General features: G+C 38.9%; 3 protein-coding genes across 7 annotated transcripts; 2 read left to right on the top strand and 1 right to left on the bottom strand.

Moving 5' to 3' along the window:
• Positions 1 to 1126: 1126 nt before the first annotated feature.
• Positions 1127 to 3203, top strand: LOC112170111 (probable mannitol dehydrogenase). The gene is made up of 5 exons (XM_024307279.2): positions 1127 to 1332; positions 1448 to 1561; positions 1756 to 2269; positions 2542 to 2695; positions 2793 to 3203. Exons 1-5 carry the CDS (start codon positions 1235 to 1237, stop codon positions 2996 to 2998), a joined length of 1086 nt encoding a protein of 361 aa, XP_024163047.1. The 5' UTR covers positions 1127 to 1234; the 3' UTR covers positions 2999 to 3203.
• A 1762-nt stretch (positions 3204 to 4965) lies between these two features.
• On the top strand, positions 4966 to 11651 carry LOC112170114 (probable mannitol dehydrogenase). Its single transcript, XM_024307282.2, has 9 exons — positions 4966 to 5292; positions 5364 to 5428; positions 6280 to 6346; positions 7040 to 7136; positions 9951 to 10099; positions 10211 to 10324; positions 10455 to 10968; positions 11063 to 11216; positions 11304 to 11651. The coding sequence occupies exons 5-9, from the start codon at positions 10008 to 10010 to the stop codon at positions 11507 to 11509; spliced, it is 1080 nt and encodes a 359-aa protein (XP_024163050.1). The 5' UTR covers positions 4966 to 5292; positions 5364 to 5428; positions 6280 to 6346; positions 7040 to 7136; positions 9951 to 10007; the 3' UTR covers positions 11510 to 11651.
• A 139-nt stretch (positions 11652 to 11790) lies between these two features.
• LOC112170109 (elongator complex protein 4) lies at positions 11791 to 17278 on the bottom strand. 5 transcript variants are annotated; one of them, XM_024307273.2, is made up of 11 exons: positions 16987 to 17278; positions 16879 to 16916; positions 14885 to 14980; positions 14276 to 14486; positions 13952 to 14178; positions 13787 to 13859; positions 13533 to 13689; positions 13014 to 13092; positions 12674 to 12833; positions 12496 to 12587; positions 11791 to 12092 (listed from the first exon to the last, which is right to left on the bottom strand). In XM_024307273.2, exons 4-11 carry the CDS (start codon positions 14406 to 14408, stop codon positions 11925 to 11927), a joined length of 1089 nt encoding a protein of 362 aa, XP_024163041.1. In that variant the 5' UTR covers positions 14409 to 14486; positions 14885 to 14980; positions 16879 to 16916; positions 16987 to 17278; the 3' UTR covers positions 11791 to 11924. The 5 variants fall into 5 exon arrangements, with proteins under 5 accessions (XP_024163041.1, XP_024163042.1, XP_024163043.1 ...); XM_024307274.2 differs by having other exon boundaries at positions 14914 to 14980; XM_024307275.2 differs by lacking the exon at positions 16879 to 16916.
• Between the last annotated feature and the right edge of the window lie 402 nt (positions 17279 to 17680).

Raw genomic sequence — 17680 nt, 5'->3', positions numbered from 1 at the left:
TGAGGTCCTGGACTCTGTTTTCCTTCTTCCACTTGCATATTTATCCCTCTTCCACTTATTACCAAAAATCTAGGAGCCATACTACAATGCTATGATAACGATTGACTCTTTCCAGGTTCTCTTCCCTCTTTGCGATTTGAGGGTAAGGCGATGCTCATAAAGGCAGATCAATTTAATCTAATCTGAGTTTACTACCCGAACAAATTAAATGGTAACAGCATCTTGATACAAAATAATAATAATAATAATAATAAGCATCTTGATACAAAATAATAATAATAATAATAATAATAATAATAATAATAATAATGGATAAGAAACTGTCTCTGAGTTTGGAGATTCAGATACAAAAAAAAAAAAAACAATGCAAATCATCATGATCGAGGAATATATAAGTATTCACAGCGATAATAAGAAATTATCATATGAAATTCAACCCCATCCCATATTTTTGCAAGATAAAAATCAGAGAAGAGTAATACACACAAACCCAATAAATCAGAGCAATTGAAACATGAACAAATCAAAATCAAAAATCCAAAACAAAGCCAGAGATGAATTCGTTTGTTCAAAACTGATAATATAGAACCACAAAGAATTCGTTTTGAGCGAGAGAGAGAGAGAGAGAGGGAAAGAACGAACCGAACTGTCCACGGAAGAATCGGCAAAAACAGAAACCCCACAACAAAAGCCCGTGCCCGACAAAATCGACCGTAAAATTTCAATAAAGAAGTTACCTTTTATCAATTGAACCGAACTCTCTCCCGCTCTCTGTTTTCTCTCTTCCGAGCTCTGACTGATAGCGAAAATCAAACAGATAAAACCACAGAGTCTGTGTCGAGGAAAAAAAAAAAAAAAAAGGGAGAGGATGGCAAACTGTAATTCAGCAAAGTAGCAAGAGCAAAGACGCCAATTCATCACCTGGCAGGGTCGTAGATGTAAAGAACAATTAAGGCCAAAATCGTCATTTCACTGTTAAATGAAGAGTATGAACAGTCAACCGGCTATAGATGTATGTATAATGTATAATGACCTAGAATCGTATTTAGCTCACCGCATACGTCAGTTCCAACTGATCAGTTGACTCCGTTCCAACCTAGAATCATCCCTCACTTTCTTAATATATACACCACTTCGCAATTGCTATATCTTCATCATCAGTTTACTTCCCAGAGTCTCACTGATCCCTTCAACTCTCGTACTAAAACTACTATAATTTATCAGAGATCAAGAAATGGTGGCATCTTCAGAGCACGAACACCCCAAGAAGGCCCTTGGATGGGCTGCCAGAGACACATCTGGTGTCCTCTCTCCTTTCAAGTTCTCAAGAAGGTGTGCTATTACATGTTTTGTCTACTTCAATTGCCATAACCAGTTCCCGGTTCCCACTTGTTTATTTCAATGAAAACTTGGTTTCTTAAACAAAACTGAACTGCAATGATTGCAGGGAAACCGGAGAGAAAGACGTGACGTTTAAAGTTTTGTTCTGCGGTATATGCCATTCCGACCTTCACATGGTTAAGAACGAATGGGGCGTCTCTACCTATCCTCTTGTTCCCGGGTACGTCAAATGGCCCGAATCGATCACACTGCCTTTTAAAATCACTTTGAACTCATTAATAGCTTTTTCGAATAAAATTATTTTTTGATGATCAGCTTTTTTTTCGAAATCACTTCGTAGTGCTTTAGCAGTTTAGCTTCTAAACTAAAACAGTTTGAGTAATAATATCATAATACATATTTTGGGTGTTTCAGACATGAGATTGTGGGTAAAGTGACAGAAGTGGGGAGCAAAGTCCAAAAGTTTAAAGTTGGAGACAAAGTTGGTGTTGGGTGCTTGGTAGGCTCATGCAAATCTTGCGACAGCTGTGCTAACGATTTGGAAAATTACTGCCCTAAATCAGTACAGACTTACGGCGCCAAGTACCTTGACGGAACCACCACATACGGCGGTTACTCTGACATCATGGTAGCGAATGAGGACTTTGTAATCCGTATTCCAGACAACCTGCCTCTTGATGGTGCTGCTCCTCTCCTCTGTGCCGGAATTACAACATATAGTCCCATGAGATATTTCGGACTTGACAAACCCGGCATGCATGTGGGGGTGGTTGGCCTTGGCGGTTTAGGTCACGTGGCGGTGAAGTTTGCCAAGGCTTTGGGGGTTAAGGTTACAGTGATCAGTACCTCCCCTAATAAGAAAGATGAAGCTATTAAACATCTCGGTGCTGATTCTTTCTTGGTCAGTCGTGACCAAGATCAGATGCAGGTAATAAATACTTTAATCAAGAAATTATTGTGCTTAATCTTTTTAAATTATTATTAGCTGCAATGACCCAACCCAAACTCCCATGGTATTAATTTCTGTCCACATTCACTAATGTGACTCATTATCATAATGTACGTACGAACTCCTTGTTTTCACCCCATTTATACAGCCTGTACTCTAACTATTGTAAATTTCATGTAAATTTATGATTTTTTCTTTCAAGAATGCGTGTTGTGACCTAATCACCTAATTTTGTTCTGCTGAATTTTTAGGCTACCACGGGAACATTGGATGGTATCATCGACACAGTTTCTGCAGCCCACCGTCTCCCACCTCTGATTAGTTTATTGAAGGTTAATGGAAAGCTTGTGATGGTTGGAGCGCCAGAGAAGCCTCTTGAGCTCCCAGTTTTTTCCTTGCTAATGGGTCGGACTTTATCCTTGTGATTCTGCATTTTAATTGAATGATCGATTAACTTATGTGTTAAATTGTTAATGTATAATAACTCACTTTGCAATTACAGGAAGGAAGATTTTAGCCGGTAGTAATATCGGAGGTATCAAGGAGACACAAGAGATGATAGATTTGGCAGCCAAACACAACATAACGGCCGACGTCGAAGTTATCCCCATCGATCATTTGAACACTGCCATGGAGCGTCTTGCCAAAGGAGACGTTAGATACCGGTTTGTCATCGATATCGGAAACACATTAAAGTCGGCCACTTAAATTTGCATTTCCAAAACTTCAAGGACAAGAGGCATGACAACGGAAACATGTACTTGTTTTTGCATGTAGTCTTTAGTTCTTCTCTTTTTGTACTCCATGTGTTTTGTTTAGGTCCCATCTCATTATGAGAAAAATGTGGTACCGTCGATATTGAATAAATGAAAGAACTGGAACGATGGTTTCACATGACAATATCTTGTGGTGTTGCCTGGTCCCCGTTTCTCGTTTCCTTTATAGACTTTTCTTCCCAGAGACCTTCCTTTTCATCGCATGGCTGACCGCTCCACTCTCATTTTCGTGGCCAAGACAAATAAGTACTCTCAAATTTCTCCGTCGGTTGGTTAATGTCAAATAATGCAGAAAGGTTCCCAACTAGCAGGAACTGGATAACACAAGGTGGATCATTCAAGAGATCTACATTTCAACCAACTCATTCGTAATTGTCGCTTTCTCACCCTTGATGGTGATTTTTCCACGTCTGTGTCAATACCTATCTGCGTCCTTTTTATCTTTGCCTCATACCCCCGGGTCTTTGTTAGGTATAAAGAAAGCATCATATCATGTGTTTTTTTTTTTTGGGGGGGTGGTGGGTTGAGACCCTCCTAAGGACCAAATTGATCTGCGTCTCTAAGTATACTTTGGCCTCTTATACAGGCTTACACAACTCTTCCAAATCACTCAACTAGATCCGGCCTCTTATACTAGCTTACATAATTATGCCTCTTAGCCTCTTGATGATACATTGTTTCCTTACAGAAAAGAGAAAAAAAAATTTCTCAATAACTCTGCTCTGCTCTATGCTCTATGAACCAAAAATGCGAACTAATTTTTCACAACTCTTTAGTTTTTCTTTACCATATTAGTTTCATAAGGGGTTATATGGTAGTGTGATGTTTATCTTATATTTATTTTACATCTAATCAAATCAAAATTATAATTTAACTGAATTAAATTTTATTGCATTGACAACAAAGATACTTTATTCATTTTATAGTATTTTTATATAATTAAAGAAAAAATTCATGAATGGTACCTGAAGTTAAGGCCAATACAAATTTCTGTACATGAAGTTACAAAATATAAACTTTAGTACACCAAATTACAACTCCAACCCAATATATGTACACGACGTCAATAACTCTGTTACTATGTGTGTCAAGTGTCGTAATTTGAGGGGCACCCATCTCTCTCTCTCTCTTACTATGGGCACCCATCGCTCTCTCCCCCCTCCAATCCTGATCGCACCTTCAATTCCAACCATTACCATCAATCCACACCCCTTCAATTCTCTGATAGAGAGGGTCTCTCTCTTGCTGTGAAAGTGAAAATGCCGGCCAACATAAACTCAAACTTCACACAAAACGAAGAAGAACAAGAACAAAGCCCAATAACCAACCAACCAACCAAAGATTCCAAAGACCTCCCTCAGTACCTTCACCACTATCCAAGGTACGCTCTGTAGACCCCCGTATTTTATTATTATTATTATTATTGTTTCTTTTAATTTGTCGTAACGTATGAAATTACGTATTCGTGAGGTTCAAAAGTATTTGAGCTTAGGTTAAGACTTTGAGGCCATTTAAAGGATTAAGAAATTTAGAGAAAAATCCAATTTGGGACTTGGAGATTATTTTTAAAGTTTCGAGGGAAAATTTTCCTGAAAGGATTCGGTGAAGTATCGAAGAAATAAGGATGATTGAAGATGTAATTTTCGGATTGGGCTTGAGAAAATTAAGAGAAAAAGAAAGTAGGAGCAGCCCAAGCCCATTGGCCCAAAAGGAGGGGCAAATTCAACTTTTCACAAATAAATTAGGGAGAGGTATTTAAGCATCTCATTCACCCCAAAACCCTAGCCTCTTCCTCATTTTCTCCTTTTCCTCTCTCTCTCTACCCGAGATCTTCTCTCTCTTCCCCCCTCGCCGGAAATCGCCGCCGCCGTACCGCCGACGCACCGCCGTCGGTCGCCGCCGTCGCCGGAATCCGGATTTCAACCAAAATTTCTAGATTTTCTTCTCTTCATCCCATCTTTCCATTTCTCCAACCAAAATCAAGAAATTTGGCCATCCAACCCTCCAAAAACCCTAGAACCCGAAGCTAATTTGGGGGTTTTTGTGATTTCTTCTTTCCAAGCTTAAATCAAGGTAATATCCATCCTAATCTAGCCTCTATTCATCAGATCTACATCTATTTCTTCCTAAATCTGAGTTTTTGATTTGGATTTGTGATTTTGTTTGCATGAATCCGGTTTCTCCTTAAACCATGAAGCTAGGCTATGGGTTTGGCAAGGATTTTTGGTAAGGATCTATCCATGCAACCTTGTTTTCGAGTTTTTTGGTTGAGATGTTGATGTTGGACGGATTTGTAGGTGAGGATTTGTAGGTGAAGAAGGCCAAGGAGAAGGAATAGGACGTGACTTTTGAAGAAGAAAGGGTAAGGAATGGGTTTTGGACAAACCCTAGAATTTTTGAAATTTATTTGGTTGATTTTGATTATGTTCAGCTATTGTTGTTGTTGGAAAAATTGTGAAAAATAGAGATTTGAGGATGGTTTAATTAGTAGGATTTTATTAGCATAATTTTCATAGTGTTGCAATTTTTTGGTTGAAGATTTGGTGATTATTGTTGTGTAGTTTTGGCCAAAAGAAAAAGAAAAGGAAGAAGAAAAGAAATGGATTTGTTTTTGGAAGAAAGGGAAAATAAAGAAAATGGTAAAAATTGGATTAAATGAGGATTTACTGTGGTAAAGTGGTCAAAAGTGAAGAAGGTGAAAGTAAAGGTAAATTCGGTAAAAAGGAGGTAAAAGGTAAAAGTAAAAGTGTGGAGGTAAAAGTCATGGTAAAAGTGAAAAGGTGAAAAAGGAGAAGTAAATGGGCAAAAATAAAAGTAAAACTTTATTTATAATTATTTATTCATTTATTTTTAATAAATAAGAATTATTTACTTATTTATTTTTAATAAATAATAAATAATGGTAAATAAAGGATTATTTGGTCAAAAGTCAGAAGTCAAATGTCAAAGTCAACTCCGAGAGTTGACCATAGTTGACCGACCTCGTAAAACGTGAGGATCGACTCAACTTTGATCGCCCGGATTGGCGAAAGTTTTGCGGAGCAATAAGGACGTTTTCCTTTTTAAGAAAGAAGTTAGTTTCCCAAATTGGTAAAGGTTGAAAGAAATAATTAATGGCCTCATTGAAATAAAAAGGAATTAGTGTACGCGGTTACTTTTGGTTGATCATGATGTTTACCTGGATAATTACTTACAAACTAAGTAATGGTTCAGGAAACACGATCGTTAAGGAAGCTTAAGCGGAAAGCATCAGAGTGTGGAGTACGCCAGCATTTTCCAGGTAGGGTGAGCTGTCCCTTTCTTATTAGAGGCTTTTCGATATATGTGGATTGCTCTAGTATAATATTATGTTGCCTGCAAGTATTTTTGGTTGTTCATTAGTCGATGCCTCGTGATACATGTGTTTTCAGAACTGATGATTGTTGATTGCGAAAACCAAGGCTAGACTTGCATGTTGAGATACTGTACCCTTTGTATGTTTGTGTTTGTGACCTGAAAGTGAATGGGACCTAGACGCGTAGATTCCTAGGAATCCCACGGTGTCGATAACCGTGAACCTCCGGAGGGGGCTGTGCTTCTATGTTTGTCGAGGAAACGTGAGTACAGACAGTGAATCAGTCATAGGAGACTCAGAGCCAGGAAATGGACACTTTCGCTACTTATAGCCCTAAAGACTATAGAGTAGTTGGCCAGTTCTCGAAGGATGACGAACCAGGTCGGTCACTGATTTATTTTAGTTTAGCCGGCAGGTAAGTATCTCGGAGCTCCAAGTTGTGTGAAGCATGCTACATATGATTTCCTGAAACGAAACAATTGTGATTGTTTTTGTTTGCATTTGTTTTACTCGATTTTACAAATGCGCGCAATCTATATTCTAATAGTTATGTTTAACCTATTAGTTTTCAAACCTAACTAAGGTTGGGTCGGCCCCTATTGGGCTAGCGAGGACGAAATGCTCACCCCTACATTTCAGGTTATAACGAGGTCATTCCGGACGATTTGGATTAGAGGTGGGTCGTTGGCCAAGTTTGTGTGTTGCTGTTCCTGTTGCTTGAAGTTCTTCCCTTGTGGTATTCCATCGTTTTACTCGTTTTTCATTCCATGTTGAACTCTGTGAGGTCCGCCTACCTGGAAGCGCGCCTCACCCCTTTGTTTTATTGTTATTGTTGAACTCCTTTCATTTCGGTTATGATGTAAGCCCCAAGGCACCACAATGCACTTGCCCACTTTATTTTTAAGCATTTCCAGACTTGTTCTTTTGAGTGTTGGGTTGTTGATTTAAAATCCTTTCTAAATTTAGTTTTCTTGGTCTCCTATTTTTCTAAAATTTGTATTTTCAAAAGGCCTTATAGTATTAAGTTGGTAGGTCTACGGTATGTCTACGACGTATCGAGCTCCTATTGGCTTAATATTACGGCGTTGTGGTAGACCCATTCGGGTCGCCACACGCTCCTTCCTCACCGCACCAACTACCACTAATGCAGAGAAGAGAAAAAAAATTATGCTTCTACTAATGAAAAATCCATTTGCAAAGGAGAGAAAAGATGGTAAAGACCTTGCCTAACATATTTGTATGCTCGCCATAATTGAGAGTCTAATACATAAAAGCCTGCACCAAATCCCTAAAGAAGGGCTTAACCCAAACCACTATTAGTTTCAATGCTATGACTCGATCGAACATCAAAATTTCACAAGGTTAGATTATATCCCATCCATTTTTTTTTTTTTGAGTTGAAGGAGGTCAGACATTTTTATTCAATATGGAAGAAGCAATATTACACAGTGACCCGCCCCTGTGGGGCCGTCAGAAAGAGACACCGCTAAACGCAATATCACACAACCTATTGAGTGAAGCTCAGGGGTGAGTAAACTAATAAGAAACTGATAATAAAATTTTTCTACAGAATCCATCAGTAGACTCGCTGACAACCTCATACCAATAATCCCGTCAGTTCCTCGCGGGTACTGATCCTAATAAAAAATTAGGTATCTAGACAAAAACCGTCCTGGATCTCAAATTGTTCTAAAAAAGCCACCGGGATCCCAAATCCAGATCCAAAACTGAAAAGGCCCACATTGACCACATGCTGCAGCCCTAGGCATTCCATTAAGTCCCAAACCCAAATCAGAAAACCAAAGCAAAGCCCAACAGCACCTAGGGTTAACCCTGGCAACCAAGACAACAGAACTGTTGACTTTGCCGCCCTTGACACCTGCACTCAAGCTGCGCCGACATTGGAAACTGCCAAAATCCCGAAAGAAGACAAAGCGCCGCCCCACCGTGCCTCCATCCAACCGATGACGAGGGACCAAAAGATTGAGCCCAACGTCGTCAACCTGGAAAACAGACGAGCAAAACGGAATTGGAATCACAAGTTGACTTTGCCCCCATACCAGTAGACGCTAGTTAGCCGGAAAACAACCATGAAGGGACTTGAACAAAATTAGACCAGACCCGTGCAAAACCCAACCGGTCAAACACAGCTGCCATGCTTGAACCAGATCCGCCTGCATCTCAGATTCTTTGAGCCGCGCACGCCGTGGCCTAGACGAGCCACCAAAACTTGATGGCACCCCTGAGATTGCACAGTCCTGCACCGCACAAGGAAATCGCTCCAGAAAAGACCAGGTCCCCAGTCCTATGAGCCATGATGGCGCAGGAGAAACCTGCGAAAGAGAAGACGCGGCAAAACCCTGCCTTGATTTGGGCGATCCCAAAAGGGACGCCGTAGTTGTACTCCATACATGACGGAGAGAGGTACAGAGAGGTTAAACCCAAAGGTGGCGCTCTCCCAACCCTAGCAGAGCTCTGCTAGGTCGAGACATTCGGTTTAATTTTGCTTTTAATCTAAAAATAATTATATCCCATCCATAATGCCCACTGAAACACAAATAAAATATCAAGTAAATAGAAAAAGAAAACAAATTTAACGAGAAGCACCCCAATTGGGATTGGACAATTATGATACTACAGACATCCAAAAGATGAACACAGAAAATTGTGACCTAACTAATGATGCTAGATCAATAAGTACTATGTACGAAAGAAGTTTCATCTCTTTTCTCAATCGCAGTAAAGTCTGATCACCAAGTCAGCACCCTAATTTTCTCAGTCCACTACCACCACCGCCACACTCCGCCACCCTACCCCCCACAGCTCTTCCCAAAATCCCTCTCCTCCTTCAATTTCCTAAGTCCCCACAGCTCCGCCCACCAATCACCGACCGCCACCTCTCGATTCCGACCTGTCACGTCATCGCCTGTACCTCGATTCCGGTTCGGATTATCGGGACCGGTCCAGGAACTATTGAAGAGTGGGAGGAGATATGCCAGCGTGTGAGACTCAAAGATCGGGTCTTGAGAGGCCCCAATCGGAGGAAACTTTGTACGATCCTTTCGAATTGGTACTATATTTATATTCCTTTAGCCCAAAATGGTACTGTCTTACAAAATAGCCCAACAAAGACCAGAAAACACAAGGAAGAACCCATCTGCAGAATCCAGGTTATACTATTACTAGTTGCGAAAGCATGGTCACGGACTCACGGTCAACAACCAAATTCTATTTTCTATTTTTCATCATACTCCTACCGAAATTCTGTTGACCGCTGACGTCAGTTTAATCTCTTGAATTACTTTTATTTTTTATTTGCTCACCCAATACGTCATCATCTCTTCGACATTCTATTTTCGGATTTTCCTCACCCAATATGTCATCATCTCTTCGACATTCTATTTTCGAATTTTCCTCACCCAATACGTCACCCCAGCCCAAACCTAAAATCTCCTCCCTCTACATTTAAATGCTATTTAACTCCATTGAAGCTAGCTCATACTTCCACATCTGTCTGTCTCTCACCTTTTACTACTCGAACGGCATTAAGCATTTAAGCCTCAACACCAAAACCATCAGTTAAGAATCTGCAACAACGAAAATAGTGATGTCTAACGAGCAAGAACACCCCAGGAAGGCATTTGGATGGGCTGCAAGAGATTCATCTGGTGTTCTCTCTCCCTTCAGTTTCTCCAGAAGGTAGATTGTCAAGAAGTACAACACTTCTCCGTTCTTCCTCTTCAGATTAAACCATATATAGTACATGTTTGTTTTATAGTTCTAAAGTTCAACCGCATTGATTGCATGCAGGGAAACCGGAGAGAAAGACGTGACATTCAAAGTGTTGTACTGTGGGATTTGCCATTCGGACCTTCACATGGTCAAGAATGAATGGGGCTTCTCTACCTATCCTCTGGTTCCCGGGTACGTTCGACCTTTTCCTGCACACTCTTTACTAGTAAAGGTGTTTACCATTTTATTTATATTAATGCTTGAACCCTGGCCTCTTCGATCAGTAATCTAATATATATATGAACACAATTTGGCAATGCAGGCATGAGATTGTCGGTGAAGTGACGGAAGTAGGGAGCAATGTACAAAAATTCAAAGTTGGAGACAAAGTCGGTGTTGGATGCATAGTGGGAGCTTGCCGATCTTGTGATAGTTGTACCGACCATCTTGAGAACTACTGCCCCAAACAAATACTCACGTACAGTGCCAAGTACTATGACGGAACCACCACCTATGGCGGTTACTCTGACATTATGGTTGCAGATGAACACTTCGTACTCCGTATCCCGGACAACCTACCCCTTGATTGTGCTGCTCCTCTCCTATGTGCCGGAATCACAACCTACAGCCCGTTGAGATATTTTGGACTTGACAAGCCCGGCATGCATGTGGGCGTGGTTGGCGTAGGTGGTTTAGGCCACGTCGCAGTGAAGTTTGCCAAGGCAATGGGAGTGAAGGTTACAGTGATCAGTACGTCCCCTAATAAGGAGGAGGAAGCAGTTAAACACTTAGGAGCTGATTCGTTTTTGGTTAGTCGTGACCAAGAAAAAATGCAGGTAATTATTTGAACAAGTTACACCTTTTACATCTTTTAAGTGGATTATTCAATGAACAAGTTACTTAATGTTTGTTTCATTGATTAATTTGTAGGCTGCCATTGGTACCATGGATGGGATCATTGACACAGTTTCTGCACAACATCCTCTCTTGCCTTTGATTGGTTTGTTGAAGTCTCATGGAAAGCTTGTTATGGTTGGTGCACCAGAAAAGCCTCTTGAACTTCCGGTTTTTCCTTTACTCATGGGTAAGCATGTAACTACGAGTAGTTGGCTTTACGTGTTATCTTTTGCATTTTAGGGTTATTAATAGAGCTTAATGTTCGATTTAACAGGAAGGAAGATGGTAGCTGGTAGCGGCATTGGAGGTATGAAGGAGACACAAGAGATGATCGATTTTGCAGCCAAGCACAACATAACAGCAGACATCGAGGTTATCCCAATTGACTACTTGAACACTGCCATGGAGCGCCTTGCCAAAGCAGACGTCAGATACCGTTTTGTCATTGACATTGGAAACACACTGAAGGCTACCTCTTAAATTCTCCAACCCAGGCTGTATCAATGAAGAAATAAGAACAAACTGATCTGGTGTCATAATCATTGTTGTTCTTTCTCCAGAGTATTTTAAGTTGTTCAAAACATTATAAGCAGAATGTAATGTGATGATTCGAAATAAATGATTACATGAATAATGTACTGCCTTCTTTAATGATTCATTTATATAATGTTACTGCCTTCTTTTGTAATGTTTTTTTGCCATATAATCACTTCTAAGTGTGTTGCTATATCTCTAATCCCTACTGCTAATGCAAATTCATCAAAAACAAAAATTAAGAACTGAAAACTAGTATCTGGTACAAACAGAAATGATCAAATGAAGTTATCTGCAGCGATGGCTGACTTTTAGATTTAACTCTAAAGACTGAATTTCTCCACTATGACAGTGTCAGGAACTAAAAATCAAGATATCCAGTTTTAGAGGACCCAGAACAACTACCAGAAGTGCCATATGAACTCCCACTAGAACCATCGATAGGGGCCTGGTTTAGACATTCTAAAACCAAAAACCTCCGCTTTTGCAGCTTTATTGAGAAAGTTGTTGCATCAAGAATGACAGGAACCTGTGCAGGAGAAATCATGAAAAACATTTTAAAAACATAAGCAAAACAGAGTAAACACTCAAAATTACTCGCATTGTGCCAATTTAAAGTTTTTTTCAACTAGACCAACTTCAATAAACATGTGGTAACCATACAATGAAATGTGTACAGCATTAACTACTCAAAAGGTAGCAGAAATAGTGGCATATCGGTAACTGTACTGACAGAAAAATGTAATAGTATTAAAGAGCCTCTAAGGATGACTGAGTGAATGGGTCGGTAATGTAGTTGCATATTTGCAAATTCGTATCAAGTAGCCTAGCAAATATGATAACCTTTGTACTAACTTCATGCACATAAAAGGAAAGACAGCAAACTTGATTCAATCAGTGTTAGATTTGGGTGAAGCAAACTTTTGCACTACCTGTGTGTTAATTTGCGCTATTTTCTGCACATTAAGAAGGCCAACCATGTCCTGGTAACCAGTAAGGAGTGTTGCCAATTCCTTGTCCTCATCTGAATTAATCATTCGCTATAGGTTAGTATTGACAGAACAAAAAAGGGGTAAGAGTGCAAAGAACAATGTGAGAGCTGATATAAACCTGGAATTGCTTTAACTGACAGCAAGGTGTCTGCCATGTGCTGCCATCTTGTAGAGGAGGATGATGAAAGAAGACTAGGTGGAAATGTCACAACAGCAACTGCATTTGAAGATCGTAGCATGCTTTTTAGAGATCTAAGGAAGGAAAGCATGTCCCATTCCTGCAATGCAACTGTATTAACTGTATTATGCTTGATTCAGTAATACAATATATGATTTAAGTAAGGAAAAGACATACACAACCCATATGAATCACCAAAACAGCAGAGAAGAAATAAGAGACAGCTACAAAGCAAAGACTCAGAATAACAGTTGAAGACCAACTAACAATTGCCACTCACCAGGCTGGAATATCCACACTGTGGAGCACAGAATGATTGAATAGCAATACGACCAACACAAGAAATGTTGCTGTCACTTCTGTAGAATAGTCAGAAGAAGGTTAAAAACATGATAGCAGATACAAAAATAGAATTAAAGGATAAACAAAAAGAACACTAACCATTAGAACATTGCCACCTAAAGTTCTACTTCAGCAAGGATTAATAATATTCATTACCCAAGTATTACACAGACTTATGAATTATGACAACTCTTAACAACTCAACATGAGATATGAAGTATTTGACAAGAACCATTATAAGCATCAATCCCATTTGTTAAAATCAAAACCTTACAAGCATAGTTTTTAGACAAATTAACCATTTAATATTTAAATTCACCAAATGTTAGCCTTCATAATGAACTAAAGAGCTAGCTTGACGTTCAGAAAAACCAACGGATTTGTATATATTTTTACCAACCAGACATGATAAATGTAAATTTTTAGGCAGGTAAGAAATAAGACTAGAATACTATACCTTGGAAATTGTGATAAAAATGTAGCACAACGATCATAAAGTGTGACAAGATTTGGAGAATCAAGAATGCTAGCACAATCTATTCGCTTGCCTGTAAGAAACTGCCTCTCCAAGGGCTTCCGCAAGTCGAAGTTGTTGCTGAACTCATGTTTCCCATCTGGACAATGAAAGCATAAAAAATTGCTCTCAAACTCCAAACCAGCTATGTGCTAATGAGACTAGTTTTATAAGAATCAAGACCATTGAAAACTTACTTTGACTATCAAAACCCTGCTGATTTTCACCAAAATACTTCTTGTATTGCCAAGCTATCCTCAACCCTTTCTCCTGAAAAATATTTGAGAACATAGTATCACATGTATTAATGTTCAGTTGCTGACCCTGTAAACCCACTTACTGAACTCGAAGAAGAGGAAAACCTGATCAGGGTCTCGATGACTAGACTTTTCATCTTTGGGTACCGCTGGACTAGGCAAAGTACCAAGAAACTGTCTTGGGTCCTTGGCTGGGCTTGCATAGAGAAGGGGTTGGTTGTGAACGAGTCCTTGAGACATGAAATTCCTAAGTAAAAGCATATGATGAGGTGCTTCTGCATCTTCCATCACCATTACTAGGCTTCCTAGAGCAAAACCACCACCTAAAATTTCTGCAGATTAAACATAATCAAATCAAACTGCTATACATTGCACAAAAAATACACATAAATAATGATATTTCCAATACTTTATTAGTTAGAAGATTACTGTCAAGGTCTGGAATCCCAGATGAAACAAACATTGTGCCATTGGGTCCATGCTTGAGTCCTGGGATTTGAGGCGAGCTTGCACCCGAAAAACTGCGAGAGAAGCTACTCGTCCTAGTCTTGGTTGCAGCCATGGCTGCCAAAACACTCTCCAAACTCTCAGTCAGTGCTTCCAATCAAAGCCTGGAGCTCTTTACTGATTAACAGATACCCTGCAGCCAATTTGCAGTTGACAAAATTTACAATTGCTCTCATCCAATAACACAAGTAAATATCAGTGGCGGATCCAGGATTGAAACCTTAGGGGGGGGCTTGGATTTCTTAAATGAAGAAAGAAAAAAGAATTATGAAGAATCTCGGCGGTGCAAGAGAATTTCATTAATTAAAAAACAAGGGAAGCAGCTGCCCCAAGAGCCAAGTAAACAAATTTCAGAGACTATAATCTTCAAGTTAGCACTTTTCCTCACCAATTTCGGAGAAAAATTCCAGATCTACCAACGATACCCGAAAAACAAATTAATTAAGCAACACCAAGTTTGAAACTCTTGAGCAGAAAATATATTTGAACTTCTTTTTTGACAGAGAACATATAGAAACCGAGAATACCAACCTTGGAATACAATCCCTAAACTCCCATACCTCTGTCTCTAGGAGTTTACAAAACTTGGTCTTCACGACTTGAATATATGCAACTTTTGAGCTCCAACTACACAAAGAACAACAATTCAAATTTTCAATAGCTAAAGACAAATAAAGAAAAAAGAAACAGCAATTGTGAACAAAACAAACCAAATATAGAGAACTCAGAACCACTTTACTCTTGACACGTTCTTCTGTTGTTTTTAAAGAAGGCACACTTGATCAAACTAAACCCAAGAACCCATCTATTCAAAAACATCATGCAACCGTTTTTTTCAAACATGTGTGATAGAAAAGAAAAACAAACAAATATTCACACAAAGAATACAAACATCTGAGAGCTTCCTCCCCAAATCAAAACCCAATAACCCCTTGATAAGTTTTTGTTAAATTAGAACTTTAGCTACTTGCAAAAACAACAATTGAAAAAAAAAAAAAAAAAAAAAAAAGGTAGCTAATCATACGCAGAAAATAGTGGTACCTTTTGTATATACTAATGCATAAGCTGCAAGAATACTAATGCATATATTCTTTTGTAATTGACCATATCCAGTCTGCATATACTAATGCATAAGTGGAATGAGTATGCTTTAAAAATATAATCAGGAGGCATTGTATTTAGGGATGGCTAAAGCAAGAGAGACTGAAAGGGCTGGATGATCATACAAAAGCCATTTAATCCAAAAACCAACATAATCAAATCCAATAGGTTCTCTGAAGTAAGTAATCACCATGCACAGAAAAAGAATACAGATTCAAAAATATAATCAACCACCTTTGAAGAAGTCGTACAACCACATTTATAGTAAACTCAATAAGATGCAATGGGTATGGAAAAGCATGATTGGGCAAAAGGAAACTTGAGTAAATAATTTGTGAAACTATTTGCCTAGTATCATAATTGTGTCAAAGAAATCTACATTCCATAACTCAGGACAAAGGCATCAGATGCACTCTGGATAAATATGGTTATCAAAGCAAAGGACATTAATCTTATCTAGGCCAAAAGTTGTATCAATTTCAGCCTTAACACACAAAAAGAGCCAAGCTAGTAAAAGTTGCACCCTTTCCTGCAACCCTATGCCGATGCAAAGTGCAAGGAATTCTTAAGTCATAAAAACCTTGATCTTCTACTTCCAAGTTTCAAGTAAAGATGGGAGAGGAAAAAAAAGAAAAAGGAAAAACACATAATTCAAGCAGAACAGTAGATAATAAGAGACCACTTTGAAGTAGAACAGTAGATCATCTCATCTCATTTCAACAATTAACAATAACACACTATCTCATCTCATTAACAATAAATTTAGAAACTCAATTAACATTAACAATAACAGTAGATCATCTCATATCAAACCTTGCAGAACCTCTGCCAACAATGAAGAAAAGATCCAACTAAAAAAACAGCGCAAAATCCCACCTTTAAACTACCTAATTGAAGGTCAGCAGCGATCGAAAAAGGCAAAGAAAATAATATTGAAATGGTAAAAATGCAGCTCTTTTTTCTGCCCCTTGGTTTGAGATAGGCTTTCACTAAGTCATATCGAAAAGAGCTAAACTGAGAAACAATTTCAATCAGTAAAATTCAGTCTAATGAAGCAGGCTGAGCTTCATAATCCAATTAATCGTCCAGATTTGAAAGTGGTAAAGAAACAAAGCTTGTAAAAAATAAATACTCATGTGAATTCAAAATCAACAATAACAAAAAGCCCAATAAAAAAACCGCAGCAGATAAAAAGTAAGAAAAACTATAGAAGAGAAAAAGTTTAAATCTTGAATCTTCATCGTTGCTTAAGAGACTGAAAGCACAAATTGATGATGCAGTCAAATCAACTGATACTGTAGCAATACAGATCAATTGAATACCAAAAACAGTCACAGAATCCGATACAACTCGCATAAAGAAATGAACTTGAGGCACAATTCAAAGCAATCAAAGGAACCCAGAAACAGAAAAGGCTGAAGTACCTCAACAGTGATTAGAATCAGAAGCTACAGACGACAATCTGACAAAAGCAAGACCCGATCGTTATGCCTATCCAACACTGAGAAAAGCAAGGACGAAAAGCGACTTACTGTTGCTGGCCCCAACTTCTCCGTCTACCCAAAACCAATCCAGTCACCAAGATTAAAAGAAAAGAACAGATGCTAAAGTTCGAATAGAAGTCCGATGCAAAGAGCAGAAGATGATTGGAAAGATCTCTGATGCTGAAGATTGAACAGGAGTCTGATGATGATGCTGGAGAAGTCTGACGCAATAGAACGGCGAAGCACCGGTTTAGGCTACAGGCAAATGGCAGACGCGCAAACAGAGTGAAGGGCAAAAAGGTCCAGGACTATTCATTCATTTTGTCGCTTGCGAAATAAACAGGAAAAGTGTAGTTTGCCGTTAATATATTTAGTGGGATTTCTTGCTCAGTACATAATCAAACCCTTTGAGATCATATAACAGGTATTAGCATCAGCATGTTCTACAATTATATGTAAATTTTTTGCTAGTACAGACCTTAGCACAACAGCTCATTAATCTTCCCCTACAAAAAGGGGGAAGCTAGCTGGTTCTTCATATAAACATATTTTGGATGGTACAATGATGAGCAAGACCTTCTAGTGTACTCAAGTCTTTTTTCTCCCTTTTCAGACGCTAATGCACTCATGCAATGCATTGAGAGTATCATATATTGATGAACATTGTGGCCTGGGGGATATATATATATTTTTTCTCTGATTTGGAAATTCATTAAAGAAAGGCAAAAGCCACGAAGGGTTT

Source organism: Rosa chinensis, chromosome 6, assembly GCF_002994745.2.
Source record: "Rosa chinensis cultivar Old Blush chromosome 6, RchiOBHm-V2, whole genome shotgun sequence".
NCBI classification, from domain to species: domain Eukaryota; kingdom Viridiplantae; phylum Streptophyta; class Magnoliopsida; order Rosales; family Rosaceae; genus Rosa; species Rosa chinensis.
The sequence above is the reverse complement of the archived record's forward strand: the minus strand, read 5'-3'. Positions and strand labels throughout refer to the sequence as shown.